We start from the raw sequence: 18,873 nt of genomic DNA, 5'->3' as shown, positions 1-18,873 counted from the left end.
ATTAGAGGCTGTCTTTAATGTATATGAGGAAGACACTCCTGACCTATCATCAACAGAACATATGTGTCAAATTGTTTATCCTTATTTGGTAGTACAGAGTTAGTACTGAAGTATCCCCCCTCTTTCACCCCTTGTCACCAATTTCACGAATTTTCAGGATACTGCCTATAAGAACATTCAGTAGGCATGGGAATGCCTACATAATAATTTATCTTGTGATATTTGTGTTATAAAATACAATGATAATAATTAAGATTTCCATAATAAAACACTTTCAAAAAAAAATAAAGCCCTTGACACATACACATGCCTGCCACAAAGGTTTCTTGCATAGAAAGAGGGACATGTACAATTCCCATTGTTCAGCTAAGGAAAGTAGGTCATAGTGTTCCAGTGGCACTCCATGACTAGACAAAAAATTCACACAGCAAAGGCAAGGGAGGGGGTTTCTAGATATATAATTCATTATTTGTGTGCTTTTCTCCCCAGTAGACTGTACTTTAGCTTTCATTTTTAGGTGAAAGTATTTTGTTATAATGGTTCGAACCTGCCAAAGTAATGTATAATATATATAACATATAATCTTAATAAACTGCATTACTACCCTCCTAAAAGTACAGTAAGTCTTTTTCTGTGACTATGAAAAATATTTAAGATTCATTAAAAAGGTGGTGAGGGGTGAGATTCAGATACAGCTTAAGTAATCACATTCCTGCACTACAGTAAGTTTATTGCCTTCACATAAGAGGATTTAAATATTGTGATGATTACCAAAGATGGCTACTCCAGAATTCCCTTGTAAAGATATTACTAATAAGAAGTTGAAGCTAGTGCTCTTTCACAGCAGTTATTACCGAAATGTAAAAATGCAGTTCTTATACTTTTAGTGAAATATGACACTTTTTTAGGAAGCCTAATAGAGTTTCTTGCAGAAAAGCCATTAATATTTTTCCCACAGAAAATATTATTCACAAACGTCACAGGCCAGTGTACCAACTTTTGAGCTGCAGGCATTTCATCAGTTCAGTTCAGAGTTTGCTGTTCTCCTCCCAGGCAACAGATGGTAAACCATTAGTACATGTTGTATAGTTTTGGTCTCCCAGAAATTCATTCAATCACTCTTTTCCCTCCTTTTTTTAGCACACTACTTAGATGCTGTGCGAGGTAAGACTTTTCTCATCAGTTTTATAGCAGAAATAAACTTTAAGCTGAAAATATGCATGTGGGCAATGAAGGGTGGTGTTTTGTTTTTTTTTTGTTTGTTTGTTTGTTTGTTTGTTTTATGTTTTATTTGGTTTGTTTTTGCTTTTGGCAACTTTATATAAGAGTAATATTGTCAGATTCAGACCATAATAGTTGAACTAAAAGGTAATTTGTTTTACCAACTTCTAAAAGTCACTTATTCACATAGAATAGAATGGACTGACAAGAAGGTTTTTTTTAAGTTATTGATGGACCTTTATTTTATTTATTTATTTTTATGTGGTGCTGAGAATCAAACCCACTGGCACACACACACTAGACAAGCACTCTACCACTGAGCTACATCAGGGCCTCTGACGAGAAGTTTTAAGGACTAATTTTCTTTGTCTTTTTATTGAGTTTGTGTGTGTCTGTGATGTGTGAGTGGGTAGGTGGGTGGATGTGTACAACACACACAGACGTAATTATTAAGTAAACTAGGTTTAGTTAGCTAAACTACTTTTTTAGCATACAAAATATCTTTAAATCCATATACAAGGACTCTAAAGTCCTAACAAGGGCAGAATTATCCCCTTAGAAGTACCCCATCATCCATCCCTGCAGGGATCTGCCTTTGACAGACAAAGGGATTTTCTGTCAAATATGCTAGTATCTTTCATCACTTCAGCTTCAGAAGTTGAATATATCCAAAATTATCCCCAATTTCTCCTTATCCATTAAATATCCATTAGAATGGATCTGGATACATTACTTTCTCAAGTCTATGTATGTTCAGCCTGTGCCATGACTTGAGGATATATATATATATATATATATATATATATATATATATATATATATATATATAACTTTTCATATTTTCCAACAGCCATCTGTCATTTTATTTTAAAGATTCTTTTTTTTTTCCTCTGGTCTGTTGATAATTGCATAGAAAACTGTTTGAAAAGAACACTGGATTACTTCTACAAATTTTTAAATTTATTTTTTGTTCTTCAAACTTATATGAGATTTTCTGTCAAAGGCAGAAAATAAAACGAATTTTGACTGTATTATCCCCAATAAAATCCAAGTCTCTGACCTTGTATTGCTACTGGGAAAATATCCAAAAGATATATGCTATTATTGCTGTCTCTGTTCATCCGCCACTGATCACTTGGCACATTCAGTTACCTTTTAATAGAGCCTATCTCTGAACTACTGGTAGAAAGAGTAGGGCATTTGAAAAAAGAAAATTAAGAAAAGTCTAAAGAGGGACCTTTATTGGTGTTGATGCTTTATCAATGGATAAAGGCCATTTAAACATTACACTTTCATATTAAATATATTTTCCAGTTACTCTCTAGATATCTAAAAGTCTAAATCAGACATGGATTAATTCCATAAACATTTGCTGAGCATGTAATATTATCGTTACAGGCATACTATTATGCTAGCTTCTGTGGGAGACATGAGAGAAGCAAATATTCCAATTGGCACTCAAATCAATAATAATCTTAAAAGTAGATACAAATCAATTGCAGCACATTTCTAAGGCACCATATGAACAAATAGTTAATGGTATGGTCTGAACTGTATACCCACATACCTAAGCCCTGAAACAATACATCACAAGGGAAAAATAAGCATAGGCTAGAAGTAGTCAGGGAAAGTTGCTCTTCACAGAAACTACTATATTTTTCCAACTTATTGACCATACAGCATTATCTTTCCTATTTTGATTGATATGAGGAGACACGTTTTTCAAAAAGAAACAAAAAACATTTCTTATTCCCACCATAGTTTTCATCCTGTCCGAACTAGAGGTTGGGAATTGGGGTTAGCATTAATAATGCTTAATTGGCTCTCTAAGGAAAAGCACTGCAAAGTAAGAGATAACAAGTTCCCTGGGAAGGTTTTGCAAGTAAGCAAGCTCCTCTTCCATTTATTCAACACCTCATCTGAATGGGGCCCAGATGATTAGGTGTTTCCTTGTAGGCAGATACATACATCATCGTTGGCCAATCCCATTCTGATGTCTCTGTGATTGTTACTCTCTGCTGTCTTTTCAGATGGCTGCCCAGGGCTCTGCTTTGGAAATGGACGATGTACCCTGGATCAAAATGGTTGGCACTGTGTGTGTCAGGTGGGATGGAGTGGGACAGGTTGCAATGTTGTCATGGAAATGCTTTGTGGAGACAACTTGGACAATGATGGAGGTCAGTAATTTATAAAATGCTCATGTAAAAAAGGATTAGCAAAGCTTTGAGCACAGTGGTAACCAACCTGGACAAGGGTGAAAATTATTCTCAGTATAAATTATATTGAAGTTATACTACTTCTTAATTTCAATAATATTAAAAAGATATCATTTATTGAAAATTTGCTATGACCAAGCAATATTCTAAACTCATTTTGTATGTTAAATCTCCTTTAATTCCCCCAATATCTCTATGAGATATGGGAAATATTATTTTCCCTATTTGTAAATGGGAAAACTAAGGCTCAAGGTAGGGTAATAAATGACTTATCCAAGATCACACAGCTAGAAAGTAGCAGAGGCAAGTTTCCAATTCACAACTTTAGAGTTGTTTTTTTAACATGCTGCTACCATAACTATGGCATTTATTATACTAAATTTAATTAATGTACCACAGTGCAAGTCAGATGTTAGTGTACTTGGCACTATACACACTGCAAAATATTACTTGGTCTTAATTCTCTACAGCTCTCTCTTGTTTCTCTACCTCTTGGTAACACTTAATATCTTTCAGAGGGAACAACATGGAGACAATTCACAATAGATTTTTTTGTGTGTATTTAATTCAAGATCTACACTTTTTAAAGTTTTATTATTTTTATTGAGATATAATATTTTACCTATTTAGAGTTTTCAGTACAATAATTTGATATACACATGTAATGTATAATAAATAATTGAATCAAGATAAAGTGTATTCCCATCTTCTCAATCATCAATCATTTCTGTGAGTTGGGAATTGTCATACTCTTCTACTTATATTAAATATTTCATAGATCATTGTAACCAGTAGATACCCTGTTGTGGTATAGAAAATCAAAACTAAATTCTCCTATCCAACTGTATTTTGGTACTCTTTTATTTAACTTCTTTCCATCCTCCTCCCTCCCATCCTTCTCAGTGTCTAGTGGCCACTATTCCATCCCATTCTTATATGAAATCAACTTTTAGATTGTGTGCACATGGCACTTTAAAAAGCTACACATGACCCCTAGGCTACAAGGCAACCACTTCTATTTGAGTCAAATTGATAAAAATATCTAATGCATTGCAAAATCAGACTTCAAAGCAGCCCAAACCACCTCTGAATACACTTAAAATAACAAATCTTCGCTTTCCCCATACTTCCTTCCCAAGAAAACATGAAATATCAAAAAATTCTAATTTCTGTCTATTAAAAATGAAGTAGATTATTCAATTTTACCCTGTAGTTTTCTGTATTACTTAGACAATTGAATACCTTGTCATTTGAATTCAAATATGGAGCTTAAATCAATATTGTAATCATCTTTTTCACTGCTGTGACTAAAGGGCATGACCAGCAAAATTATAGAGTAGGAAAAGTTTATCTGAGGACTCACAATTTCAGGGGTCTTAGTCCATAGAAGGCTGGCTCCATTCCTTGGGGCTCTAGGTGAGGCAAAACATCATGGCAGAGTGTGTGGCAGAGGGAAGCATCTCATGTCATGGTGATCAAGAAACAGAGACTTCACTCTCCAGATACAAATATATACCCCCAAACCAGGCCCTAATTCCCACCTCCTCCAGCTACACACTACCACTTCAGTTGCCATTCAGTTAATCCCATCAGGGGATTAATTCACTGATTGGTTAAGACTCTTAAAACTCAATCGTTTCTCCTCTGAACCTTCTCATATTGTCCCACATGTGAGCTTTTGGGGGACATCTCCCATCCAAACCATAACAATCAATGATTCAGCAATCATGACCTAAGTACTAAATTGGAGTTTTTTTCATTCACTTATTCTGGCTAGAACAAAACGAAAATGGGTTGATAATAACATTAACTGTCTATATGGTGGTTGTAATTATTAAATGAAATAATTCAACTGAAACAGAGAAAGGACAATAAACAACACCCCCCCACACACACACACATATATATACATACCCCTTAGGATAGACCATTTCTAAAGAGACTATTTACTACCCATATAAATGAAAACCTTGTTTGGGAAGCCAGAATAAGATTTAAAATTAAATGATAAACTGATCAACTACTTAGCTGACTTTTATGGCCCTTCAAAACTTATCTTCACCTTCATTTTCTTTCTTTTCATTAATATTCCTCTTACTTGATAGCCTTTATATTAGTCAGATTTCCATCACCATGACAAAACACCTGAGAAAATCAATTTAAAGGAATTAAGATTTATTTTTGGCTTACAGTTTCAGGGGTTTGAGTTTATAGTCACGTGGCTCCATTGTTTCTGGCCCCTGTGATGAGACAATACATTATGTTAGAAGGGCATGGCAAAATGGAGCTGCTCACCTTTTGTGTCTTTCCTGCTCATGGTGGCCAGAAAGCAGAGAAGGAGAGGGAAAAGGAAAGGAAAGAGAAAGAAAGAAAAGGATTCAGGGTTCAAATATTCCCTTCAAAGGCACACACCCAGTGACCTACCTCCTCCAACTAGCCCCTAACTCCTAACTACCCCCAACTCACTAGCTCCCAATAGCACCACCAGCTGGGGACAAGCCTTTGACACCTGAGTCTTCAGGGGACATTCCAGATTCAAACTATAATAGCCTTCTCCTCTATTCAGAGGATGCTCTGTCTACTATTTAAGTCTCAATTCAAGCCCCAGCTCCCATGAAAACACTTTTGACATTCACCACCTCAATCTCCCCTAGTACTTATAATATACATTACATATAATCAAATGCCTAATTATATTCTATCTTTATGTTTTTCTTGCTATACATTTAGCATGACCCATGGCCCATAGTATATTAGTCAGATATTCATCTCTGTGGCCAAAATACTGACCAAAAAAACAACTTACAGAAGGAAAAATTTTAATTGAGTGCTAGGAGTTTCAGAGATTCTGTCTATGGTCCATGTACTCCATTGCTCTGGGCCTAAGGTGAAGCAGAACAACCTAGCAGAGAGCATGGCAAAGGAAAACTGCTCAACTCTTGGCAGCAGGGAAGCAGAGAGAGCAAGTAGGGCACCAGGAACAAAATATAAACCCCAAAGACATGTCCCCAGTGACCTACTTCCTCAAGCCATACCCTATCTACCTACAGTTACCACTCCTTTAGTCCATTCAGATTAATCCAGAAATAGATTAATCTATTGGTTAAATTACAGCTCTCATAATCTAATCACTTCAAGCTTTTTGAGTAATACCTCATATCCAAACCATAACACATAGGTATATGCCCAATATAATTAAAAATAATGCACCTCACTTGTATTCAGGGATTACTATGTACAAGTCAGTGCGCTGAACCCTTTATTTGAATAATTTCATTTAATCCCATGATGTACGAACTACCATGGATGCTATGTTACAAATTAGGGAACTGAAACACAGAGAAATTAAGAAAGTTACTAAATATCATACAGCAAGCAAATGATAGATCCAAGATATAAAAGTGGGTGATCTGCTTCACTAGTACAATTATAGAGATTTCTCAGTTGATATATTAATTAAAAGGTTATGTTCAGAAAATACATGGAAAACCTATGCAATTATAATTTCTGACTCAGTTAAGGTTGAGCCAAAATAAGTTTCCTGTCTTATTCAAGTAATAAAAATAATTGAATATTTAATTATCAAGCATTTTTATGGCCTCAAGGTCACCTCAAGGCAGCCAAAAATGTTTAATGAATGGATCAATTAAATATTAATGAATTAATGGATTATCAATTTTCAATGTCTGTGGTATATGTGAATACAGAAATTATAGAATTTTTTTCTGAATGTGTATTGACCTCTGAACATTTCTTAAAAACTGTGTATCTATATGCAAATTAAAAATCAAAGACCCTGATATGAGCTTAGTGTATTTTTATGATTATCTCTTTAGGGAGCAGGGGTGGAAGGCTCCTTGAGAGTTTCAATTATCATTTTATTCCTTTAGTAAGATTAAGATGATATTGATGATAAATATAGATTCAATTCTACTTTGAGATAGAAAGATAGATTGAATAACCTCTGAAAGCACCATGACTAAGCTTTTAGACCAATAATTCCACTTTCATAGTGTCTAAGTATTACCCCTAAGAACACATTAAATACCCTTCACTTGATGATCTCAGTTTATCAGAAAACCTCGATTCATTTAGTTGGATATGACTAATGATTAACATTTGCATACTTGTTTGTATATGTGTGTGTGTATTTTAATTAAATCAGAAAGTGTCAATTGAATCTTTTTTTAAAGTAGTCCTAATTTTTAAAATGTAATTCTTGAGAAATTTTCCAATCAAAAACATCACTTTCAAGCAGTTGCTTCAAGTAGTTGCTACCTGATTACTTCATATTATAGCTGATATTTAAAGCATGGTGGGATTTTTTTTTTTTTGCATCGTGATCAGCTTTGAATATTCATTAGTGTTGCTGCTACTTCCTACAGCTTTGACTTTAGTTACACTCTGATTCAATGCATTGTGACTCTTAGTAACTAATTGGGCTGCATTGAATATGTGGGTGACAGCTTCACTATAAGCCATCTAAGAACTCCTTGAACAGTAAAAACAAAACAGAGCAAATAACCTTTGCATTTTTTTCTTAACATGCAAAAATAAAAGTTATCTTACTATAAAAACTAATTACTGTAGAAGTCACACACCTATCAAATGTTTTGACCTCATTTATCCTATTAGTTAACAAGCATCTAACATGTACACAACCCTATGCTTGGAGGAGGAGACTTAACATTGATATTATGGTGAACACATTTTCATGGTTAATCGTGGTCTAATTTGGACGTTAGAAGATATGATCACCATATATTACATGCACATATGAATTGACATGAAAAAAGTATTTAAATATTATATTGACTGAATCACAGTAGCTAAAACAAAGAATAATGAAGGGAACCATCAGACATTAAAGTATAATTCAAAGATATGATAATTAAAATAAAGTGATACTGATATTATAACAGACAGATCAAGAAAACCAAACAAAAGCTCTAGAACACACCCAATCACAAATAAAACTTTGTTATATCATAAATCCAGCATCAAACAGTGGGGAAAAGAAGCATTATGAAATAAATGGTGCTAGGACAACTATTAAAAGAAAAAAAACTTAGATTCAGCTCATAGCATATGCCAAAAGAATAAGATAAATAAAAACACTCCAGCTAGATTATTGAGTTAAAGGTAAACTTCAAATACCATGAAAAGAAAATAAAGGTGACAGATACCACATTGGAAAAGAGATCTTCAAATTAAAACAAAGAAAAAAACTACAATAGGAAAAAAAATGATAATTTTTTTAAGAGAGAGAGAGAGAATTTTTAATATTTATTTATTTTTTTAGTTTTCGGCAGACACAACTTCTTTGTTTGTATGTGGTGCTGAGGATCGAACCCGGGCCGCACGCATGCCAGGCGAGCGCGCTACCGCTTGAGCCACATCCCCAGCCCCAAAAATGATAAATTTGACAGTAAAAATTTAAAGCAATGTTATGATTTTTGCCTTAATTTATAAACCATCCAATATCTAAATATTTGGATCAATCAAATTCTGCATTGGCTGGTCACCAGCCACATGTCAGTATTTTAATTTTATTTAAAGTTTGTTTTTTTTAATTTTCACTAGATACATGTGAAGTGCAATAGTCACATAAGACTTGTGACAGTATTAGCTCAGTGCTACAGCATCCCCAACTTTGAAAAACGTTTTACTGTGTTTCACTGCATAACCATCACAGATTCAATGGAATATATCCTTTATATGAAGCTAGTATTACTTAAAAGTCATGTATTACTAAACTGTCTTTGGTACAGGGTTAGGATGCAAGGAATACTTGGTAATATGTTAATATGGTAGTCATGATTATGCAGTAAAATATAGTACTGGATACAGCTGATTCAAATATTTGACTCCAATGTTTACCACTCAGCCAAACATTTCCCATGGGGTACTGTTTTCCATTCATAACCACTTCTTGCCTAGTATTGTGCTTGGCACTTGGAAAAATGATAACCATGACAAGGTTCTGCCTCCATTGAGCTTATGGTCTAGCAAGAATCCACATAAATGGTTACATATTTAAAATTCTGAAGAGTGCTATGAAAACCTGAGGGTGACACAAATATGTATGGAGGACCTAACCAAGACTGGGTGGTAAGACAAGCCTCACCTGACTCCAGGGAAAATGTTTCAGGTAGAGGAAACAGCATGTACAAATGCCCTGGGTAGAAATGTACTAGGCTCTTTTAGGAAGTAGAAGGCAAGTCATTATTGCTGGAACACAGTAAGTCAGAGAGGTATTAGTTTATAACAGTGAGCAGAAGCCAGATCATATAAAGCATTGTGAGTTTTATAAGCTTTTCAGTCATCAAATAATCTATTTTACACAGTGAGAAAATTGTGATGTTGTAGGAAGATTGTCAAGGAGGTTAAAAAGATGTACAATAAGAGGGTTTAATCAAATGGCCTTCCCCCCCGCCCCCGCCAATCCTTTGAGTATTTGTCACATGTTTGCCCAAGCTTCTCTTGTACAAATTCTTCTAGAGGTCTATATTCATATTCATTGGCAAAATCAATAAGTTAATTGCCTAAAAGAGAATGATCTTCCAGGAATCATTCTTCATAACAAGTCACCATTCATTAAAAGCAATAGCTATTTGCAAGCCTTTTATAGTATAGTGTTTCTAGATCTAGACAACAGCACCATGGCTGAGTTATGAACACATATAAGCTCATGGATCAATGAACCTCATGTTCTGAATGTCACCAGAATAATGCAGTGTTTAATAAGTAGGAAAATAAAAGAGGAGCAATGAACTGATAATATTAGCTCTATTTAAGGACCAGACACCCTCTCCCCATTTACTTTTGAGGTTTAGTTGGAGACAAAAGACCTGACAACAGAAAGTATATTCCACATTATTCTCTTATTATCATAATCCCTGCATTTCCAAGAAACCTATTTATTAAAGGATCCTCACTTAGGAGTGAGAGCCTAAATTTCTAAGTGCTTCCAGATGCACATGGTAGGTAGAAAATTCACACTGTGACTGAATTCACTACTCTATGAGTGAACCTAACATGTTATTTGTCAATTAAGACTAATACTACTTGACATCCATCTGCATACTTTATATTTGAAAATTAATAAGATAATTCTTGAAATAAAGTAATTTAAAGTGGGTAATAAACATGTGGCATCAATGAAGAATCTATTAGCATATATATATATGCAAATATATATATTTGTACTAGGGATTGAACCCATAGGCACTTAACCCATGAGCCACATTCCCAGCATTTTTTATATTTTATTTTGAGACAGTCTTGCTGAGTTGCTAAAGTCCTCATTAAGTTGTTAACAGTGTCTGAACTTGCAATCTTCCTGCCTCAGCCTCCTAAACTGCTGGGATTACAGGTGTGGGCCACTATGTCTGGTTTAGCATATGTTTTGATGAATTAGTTGTGTATTAATTAATCTCAAAGCGAATTTACAGATGTCATAGAAATAGGATTTTTTCAGCCTTAGCAGACCCTCTACCCTATAGGTTATAGAAAGGTTATACTTTAATCCAGCCCCTAGCCAAATGGTGACAAGTTCTGAATCAGTGAAATTAAACCAATGAGAAGTTTCTGTAGTATGACCATCTACTCAGAATCACATAGGATTCTACCTAAATGAAAACATAACCAAATGTAGTTTGTAAAACACTATAATGAACTAAATGTGCTACAAAGAAGTAAATTGTCCTCTGGCCAGTGTTAAGGCGACTTTAATAAAAGTTAGGCTGAGCACTTAAAGCTGTGATTACAGGTCATTGTCACCTACCTATAGGATTCTATCCCTAGCCACCCTGAAGTCTGTACGTTCCAGAATTTAAGCTAGCTAAGCTCTTTGACTTTTGTATAACTTTATTGAGTTTATAAAAGGTATAAAATACATAATAAATATAAATAGTGAGTTTAGACATATGTATACATTTGTGTTACCATGACCACAATCAAAATAATAAACTTATCCCTCATCTCCAAAAGTTTCCTTGTGTTTCTTTGGGTTTGGGGGATACAGGTGATTTTTTTGTGTGTGTGGTAAGAGCGATTATTGTTAACTATAAGTACTATGTTGTACAGGAATTTGCACATCTTGTATAATGGTGACTTACTACCCACTGAATGACAACTTCCCATGTCCTCTTCCCCCATCCCCCTGGGAACCACCATTCTATTATTTACTTCTATATATTTGACTATTTTAGATGCCTCATATAAGAGGAATCATGGAATATTTGTCCATCTGTGGCTTACTTATTTCATTGACCTTCAATCTATGGCCATACCACCCTGAATGCATTCAATATCATCTGCATGATTTTTATAGCATGTGATTCTTACAACTCTAGTGGGTAGGCAGTATTGTTATCCACATCTTATATATGAGAAAACTGAAAATCCATGAGTTGAACCAATTTGTCCATAATCATATAGATTGTAAGTGGCAAAGTCAAAAGTAGAACCAAAGTAGTCTGGATATTTTAACTCTAACCACTTTGTGTAATCTAAATACCTATTCATATTCAGGCACTTAGAGGTCCTACAGTATAGATCAGTGCTGCTTAAATGATGATATTGAATGTGTGATTTGTAGTCAGAATGCTATGTGTTAATATGACTCTCACATTACTGAAAGGTACGCAGTCACATTTAGCTCCCCCTTTATTTGTAAGATGAAGATGAGAATATCTACTCAACAGGTTTATTGCGGGAATTAGCTAAGATAATATATCTGGAAGTACCTATTGCTTGGCAAATATTTTTTTTATTTTTTAAAAAAATTTTATTCTAATTTATCTTATATGACAGCAGAATGCATTACAATTCATATTACACATATAAAGCACAATTTTTCATATCTCTGGTTGTATACAAAGTATATTCACACTATTCTTGTCTTCATACATGTACTTAGGGTATTGATGCCCATCTCATCCTGCCCTCATTTATACCCCCATTTCCCCTCCTTTCTGCTCCCACCCCTTTTCCCTATCTAGAGTTCATCTAATCTTCCCATGCTCCCCCTTCCAACCCCACTATGAATCATCCTCCTTATATCAGACAAAACATTCGGCATTTGGTTTTTTGGGACTGGCTAACTTCACTTAGCATTATCTTCTCTAAGCTCCACATCCTTTGGGGTCTCCTATCATGAATTAGCTATCCATTTTTATGAAGATGATAATATGGGTATTATCTCCAAAGTATATACATAAAGTACATTGATTTATAGAATAAGGAAAATATGGGTTTTGCCTAAATCGCTCATATTCCCTTCTCCATTCCCCTTTTTCAACCAAGGGCAGACATCTAGTAGGCAATAGTTTAATCAAGTCATCACTTAGCCAAAAAACTAGTGTCCTTGATCTTCATCAGCACAATTGAGCCAACTGGCATAGCCCCAAATTGATTGGCAAAGGTAGGATCAATGAATGCCATGTTTAGTCCTTCAAGACAATGTAACCTCCCTCTTCTAAGCTATGTTGTACTTTATTAACTTAAACGGGAAAAGCCCTAAAAGTAAAATTAGTTAGCATTTGATATGCCCATATCTAACACCCTGATCTTAGCTGTTAGTAGGGTGCCACATCTTCCAATTTAGAACAATAAAAGAACCATTATTAGCCCAAAAGAGGGGAGAAGAGAGAGAGAGAGAGAGAACACACACATCCACTGTGACTATCATTTGCACTTCTTTGTAACAGTCTAAACATACTGTATGGGGTGTTATCTAATGTGATAATTGGTAAGTAGATCTTCACCCTTCTGGTTTGCCTATGAATTATAATTTAGAGGTTGTGTGCCATTATTAGTCTGCTTGCCTGTGGCCTTTTATATTCAACAGAAGCCTTGCTGTTTTCTCAGAAAAACAGAGGTCTTAAAGGGTCAGCTCTGTATAATAGGCAATTACTAATATGAAACATTAGCTTGGAATCTATAATATATAACTAGATGAGAATGTGAGTCCTGATTTTGAATTGGTTCTATGTTTGGTTTTAGAGTCCAACTTTAAAGATGATTTTGGCATTAGTGTGTATTTAAAATCTATTTCGTTTCCATAATGAGTTGGAATCCTGTGGTTGATAGGATGAAGCCTGTGAATGCCCAATCTGATTATTACTAGTGCATTTGTTAATGTTTGCCAGGCATGACATTTGTGCTTCCACATATATTATCTCAATAATAACAAATTCACTATTCAATAAAATTGCAAGATAAAGGTGCTTGCCCATTTGAAATGAAGTTTTCATTGTTTAGTGTATCGTGCACCAATTCCAGATATCAGAGAGCTCTTTTAATCAGCCTGATATTTTTGCCAGCTTTTCAGCGCATCCAGATGTTTAATTAGCAGAGTAAGGAGATAATGTGCTAATAAGAGGCTGAGAACAATATATTGGAAGGAGAGGTGGCAGTGGCATCTAAAGTCTATAGAAAAATCTGTTAATGTAATTTGCTGAATTGAGTGAGGAGGGGAATTTCTTTTTGAAACAGATCCACACTTGAAAGTTAGTCATCAGTGAATAAGAAATATGTGTATAGAGAAATAGAAATCAGGGACAAAAATATACTGAACAAACAGGAAAAGCAAGAAAGAAGCAAACTGCATTTTAAATCAAAGTAGTGTCTGTGGTACAGGGAATTTGAAAAGACCACATGTGGGGAAAAATATTTCCTGGGTGCCCTAGGGCTACTGTTCCAACCGCCTACTCTCTTGGTGGTTCTGGCTTTCATTGCCCCTAGCTGTGGTACACCCTCCTCTTGCTCAACAGGAGCAACCAAGTGGGGGGAGAGAGAGCAAGCATAGAGCTGCAGGAAACCAGTGTCAGTAACTTTTATCAGCAGCCTTAAGGAGCCAGGGATCCATCTGCAAGTCAAGAAGATTAGCATCTTTATATTTACCCTTGTTAAACAACTGAATTAAAGCCACTTCCTTCTTTAAGGACCTTGGAAGGACTTTAATTTTTTTTTTTTTTTTTTTTTTTTTTTGCTTATTGGGTATGAGGTGAAGTGCTCATATGCTCAATTTATCTCTGCAAACCCTTCTCTTTGCACAGAACTCATAGCACTTCTTACATTTCACTACTTTAAGAGTCAGCTGTTTACACACCTATTTTGCCTACTAAGCTCTGAGTTCACAGAAACAAGAAAAGGATTTATTTCTCCCTTTACCTCCCCAAACACCTAACGGTGTTTTTCACCTATTAGATTCTCAATAGTCTCTCCTCCTCATGTAACCCCTGTGTTTCCCATTATCTATCGACCAAAGAGAGGAGCCTTTATATGATTTTCTTCTTATTGGTACAATGGTGTGTTTAGGAGTTGGGAGCAAATGGTGAAGGCTCAGAAAATGAAAGAGAGCAACTCACTACATTCATATATCTCAGGTTTAGCAGTAATTGTATCAGAAAACTGCTGTTAGGTATAAGTAAGCTCTAGTTGCTTCTACAGAGTCCTAAAAGAGTGTTTCTGCAATTTTACTATGCTTCAAAATCAGACAGATTAACCAAGCATAATCCTGTGCTCTGTAGAAATTATGATTCAGTAGGTAGACCTCCATCATATGCATATTTAATAAGCTCCTCAGGTAATTGCACATTTGAAAATCACTGCCCTAAATATTTTGTTACCATGAAAATTTCAATTTCTGTTTGGGGAAATATCAGTAGACAACAATATTGGGAGAAATTTTTTTAAAAATACAACCAAATTCAGGTTGGCAAGTACTTGTTATTTGTGTGCTCATAGATGTACAGGGTATGAAGAATTCAGGAGAACTACAAGAAGTACTTGCTATTCTGAAGGAATGGTCTCATTGAAGAAGAAGGACACTTCTAAAGAGTGAGACCTAACAGAATATTCTACCCCAAAGTACGCTTAACTATATAAACTATTCCTTGACTGAAAAATGCTGGAGAATTCCAAAAAGAGAGACTTATGCACAAAATGTTTTGAATTTCTCTGAGGCACCATATAAACTCAGTGAACGATAATTCATGAAATACATGCACATTTAGCAGACTTTGAACTCAAATATGGTTACCTTTATATCTAGATTCTTCTCTATTTTGCATATTTTAAATGATGTTGTTTCTCTTGAAACTAAACATCAGTTTTGGTGTTTTTTTTTTTTTTGTTTGTTTGTTTGTTTGTTTTTCCAGATGGTTTGACCGACTGTGTGGACCCTGATTGTTGTCAACAAAGCAACTGTTATGCAAGTCCTCTCTGTCAGGGATCACCAGATCCTCTTGACCTCATTCAGCAAAGCCAACCCCTCTTCTCTCAGCACACTTCAAGACTCTTCTATGATCGAATCAAATTTCTCATTGGCAAGGACAGTACTCATGTCATTCCCCCAGAGATCTCATTTGACAGCAGGTACATATGTATTTATTTTATTTCTTAATGAACTCTGGTCATGTTTTTCTTCAACTGTTAAAGGAAGATATCTTCTAAATACCAGGTTAATTTCTCATTCCATACAATCCATATTGTTATCTTTCTTTAGACTTCTCTAGAATGCCTAAGTTCTTACCAACTACTGAGAGAGAAATTCACTTCTAGAGATTCTGTATCAGAAAAGTTTGTGTGTGGAGCTGGGGATGTGGCTCAAGTGGTAGCGCACTCGCCTGGCATGCGTGCGGCCCAGGTTCGATCCTCAGAACCACATACAAACAAAGATGTTGTGTCCGCCGAGAACTAAAAAATAAATATTAAAAATTCTCTCTCTCTCGCTCTCTCTCTCTCTCTCTCTAAAAAAAAAGTTTGTGTGTGTGTGTACATGCATATAAACACACACATAACTTTTCATGACAAAAAAGAAGGGAAGTACAATTTGCAAATTTATTCTGTTGACTCCTTGAAACTCTTGAATTTGAAAGGCTAATTTTAAGTTTTGTTCCATGATGAAAAATGTTTCCATATTAAAGGGTTGGGTGAATCTGACATCCTAATGTGAAATGCAAGACTTGTAAAAAATTGTCTTCTAGGAAACCTCAAATGCATTAATTGTCACTAAGGACCTGAGACCAAATTCATTCTCTTAGGCAAAGAAATTTTAAAACTTGACTGAGTTATTTGACATGCAATAACATTAATTTGCTCATTAATATTCATTGCTTCATGTTCATCAATGATATAATTTATTAATTAGTACTACATTTTGGTAATTCACTGAAGTCAACATTTCCATCTTAAAAATTTCCTCCTCTCTTCATTCTGTAAGTTGTTATGGCTTCCTAGACTATGGCAAACAGAAACTTTTTGTAAAACAGGGAAAATATTTGTCTAGAAGTGCATATCTACACCCTACTCACTTAGTTGAAGCCTGATGAGCATTATCAGTGCCCAAGAATAATTTGGTCAAGTTTGTACTGATATCAGTGATATTCTAAGAATACTGAAACTCAATCTTAAGTGAGAGGAATAATAAGCTCCATGACATAGATATGCATGCCGATGAATTAAATGACACACTGAACTCAAGTAAGGTGAGAAAGTCAGGACCTGAGAGAGAAAAGAAACAAGTCACAGACAAGTACACTTGCAGAAAATGGGATAATGAAGATATGTATGGAAATTTGAAACACTCAATTCCCTTCCCTTCAATTGTCTACTAGAACTCTTATTGAAACTAAAATAATTTTCATTATTTTTATTTTTGTGCAGTTTTGACCTTTTAGGTCTCTGACAGAAATCAAACCCAAATGCCAATATATCACAAGAAAGGACCTTTCTGCCAGGGGATCTTGTCAAAGTTTGCCTCCTTCCAAGAGATTCAGTGAGCCTTATTTTGAAATGTTTCTCCCAGCTCAATAACAACGTAGTATAACTTTCAGATGAGGTGTAGTCATAGTAATTATTTAGATAGTGTAGATTTATTTACTGTACACCAGAGGAACAAAAAGAACAAAAATCAGCATTGTCCACATTTTCCTATTTAAAGTAGAGGTAAGTCATCAACGTTGTATTTTTCTCTACACTTAAAAGACAAGTCAGTTTTTAAAAAGTGAGAGAAATAACAACAACCTCCATGACATGGAGATTCATGGAAATGTGTTGAATGACACTGAACCCAAGTAAGGGGAGGAAGTCAGAACCTGAGAGAGACAAGAGACAAGTCATTGTTACCCAGAGCAGGACATTTGAGCAATAAACTTTGAAAAGTCAGAACAAACTTAAACCCCTGCTGTTCAGCTTCATGCTTCAGCAGAGCTTGCCTGCAGCTCACAGAGTGAACAAACCTATTACTTGTGGTGGTTAATGCCCTTCTCCTCCTCCTGGTTTGATTGAGTTTTCCCATTCCTTTGTAAAATGCTCCAAGTTATCATTTGGCTTTGCAAGTCACATTTAAATTCAGAGCGATGGGTCTCCTTCATCCAGTGGTCTCAGCTATTACAGATTTATCCATTCTGAAGAATAGGTGCAGGCCTATTCCAAGGAAAGTATTTGAAAACAATCAATCTATTTTCTCAAAAAAAATTTTATTTGGGGTATCTTTGGATAGAATCAGTCCAATTCTGATCACATATGTGAATAATAATTGTTACAATCTCTTAAATCTATATAGTACTTTTTCTTTGGATTTCTTTGATACAAGGGAGGATTCATTATTTGAATAAACACACATGGTTCTCCATGTTTGGTTCTCCTAGGTTCAAGAGCTCACAGATTGGAACAGTTTGAATTTTCAGGTTTCAATTCATTTTGTTCTATACAGATAGATCAAAATAGAGCTCCAAATCAAACACGGTTTGTGGTAGATGCTTCAAACTTTAGTTTGCAAAGGCTTCAGGCAAACATTATTTAATTTTATCCTCACAGTACCCCATGAAGTAGGCAATTGTACTATATATATTTTATATATGAATAAACTTAAGTTCAGAGAGGTTAAATAAATTGCCCAAAATCACACAGACCGCAAATTGGCATCGTAGCAACTCCTGTAACCTTTCACTATGCCACAGCTTCCCCGTTTTAGCTTGTCCTTAAAAAAGTCTGATGACATGGTCCAGATCTATCCCAGGTAAACAACATCTGGGTCAACAGAAGAAACTTAGAAACCAAGTGGTTTTTTGTTTTTTTTTTAAAATCCAGTTCATTTTAATACACTTCAATGACATCATCTGCAAACTTTCAATCAGTGCCAATGAACTACTTTGTAGAAGACAAATTAATTATATGAAATGGGAGTTTTACTATATGTAAATTGTTAAATTGTTATATATCAGGCCTCATACTGTGCTTTTACATGTGCTATTTCACAAAAACTCTGTATAGCAGGCACTTTTAGTAGCTGTACTTTTTAGACACGGAAACAAGAATTGAGATGTTAAGTAAGTGACTTGTTCAGGGAAAATCAGAGGGTTAGAGGCAGGATTTGAACCCAGACAGACAAGTGGTAAAAGTCTGGTCTATAAACTAATGTGCT

At 35.1% G+C, this 18,873-nt stretch overlaps 1 protein-coding gene across 3 annotated transcripts in view; it reads left to right on the top strand.

The window, feature by feature from the left end:
* The window catches only part of Tenm1 (teneurin transmembrane protein 1), a 556,402-nt gene that overhangs the window by 382,365 nt on the left and 155,164 nt on the right, over window positions 1-18,873 (top strand). For all 3 annotated transcript variants that reach the window (XM_027931186.3, XM_027931196.3, XM_027931177.3), the window contains exons 13-15: window positions 1,141-1,164; window positions 3,252-3,398; window positions 15,605-15,821. In XM_027931186.3, the coding sequence (XP_027786987.1) occupies window positions 1,141-1,164; window positions 3,252-3,398; window positions 15,605-15,821 (388 nt within the window). The remainder of the gene's footprint in view (window positions 1-1,140; window positions 1,165-3,251; window positions 3,399-15,604; window positions 15,822-18,873) is intronic.

This window comes from Marmota flaviventris, chromosome X (assembly GCF_047511675.1).
Source record: "Marmota flaviventris isolate mMarFla1 chromosome X, mMarFla1.hap1, whole genome shotgun sequence".
Classification (NCBI taxonomy): Eukaryota; Metazoa; Chordata; class Mammalia; order Rodentia; family Sciuridae; genus Marmota; species Marmota flaviventris.
This window is presented reverse-complemented; position numbering and strand designations above follow the sequence as displayed.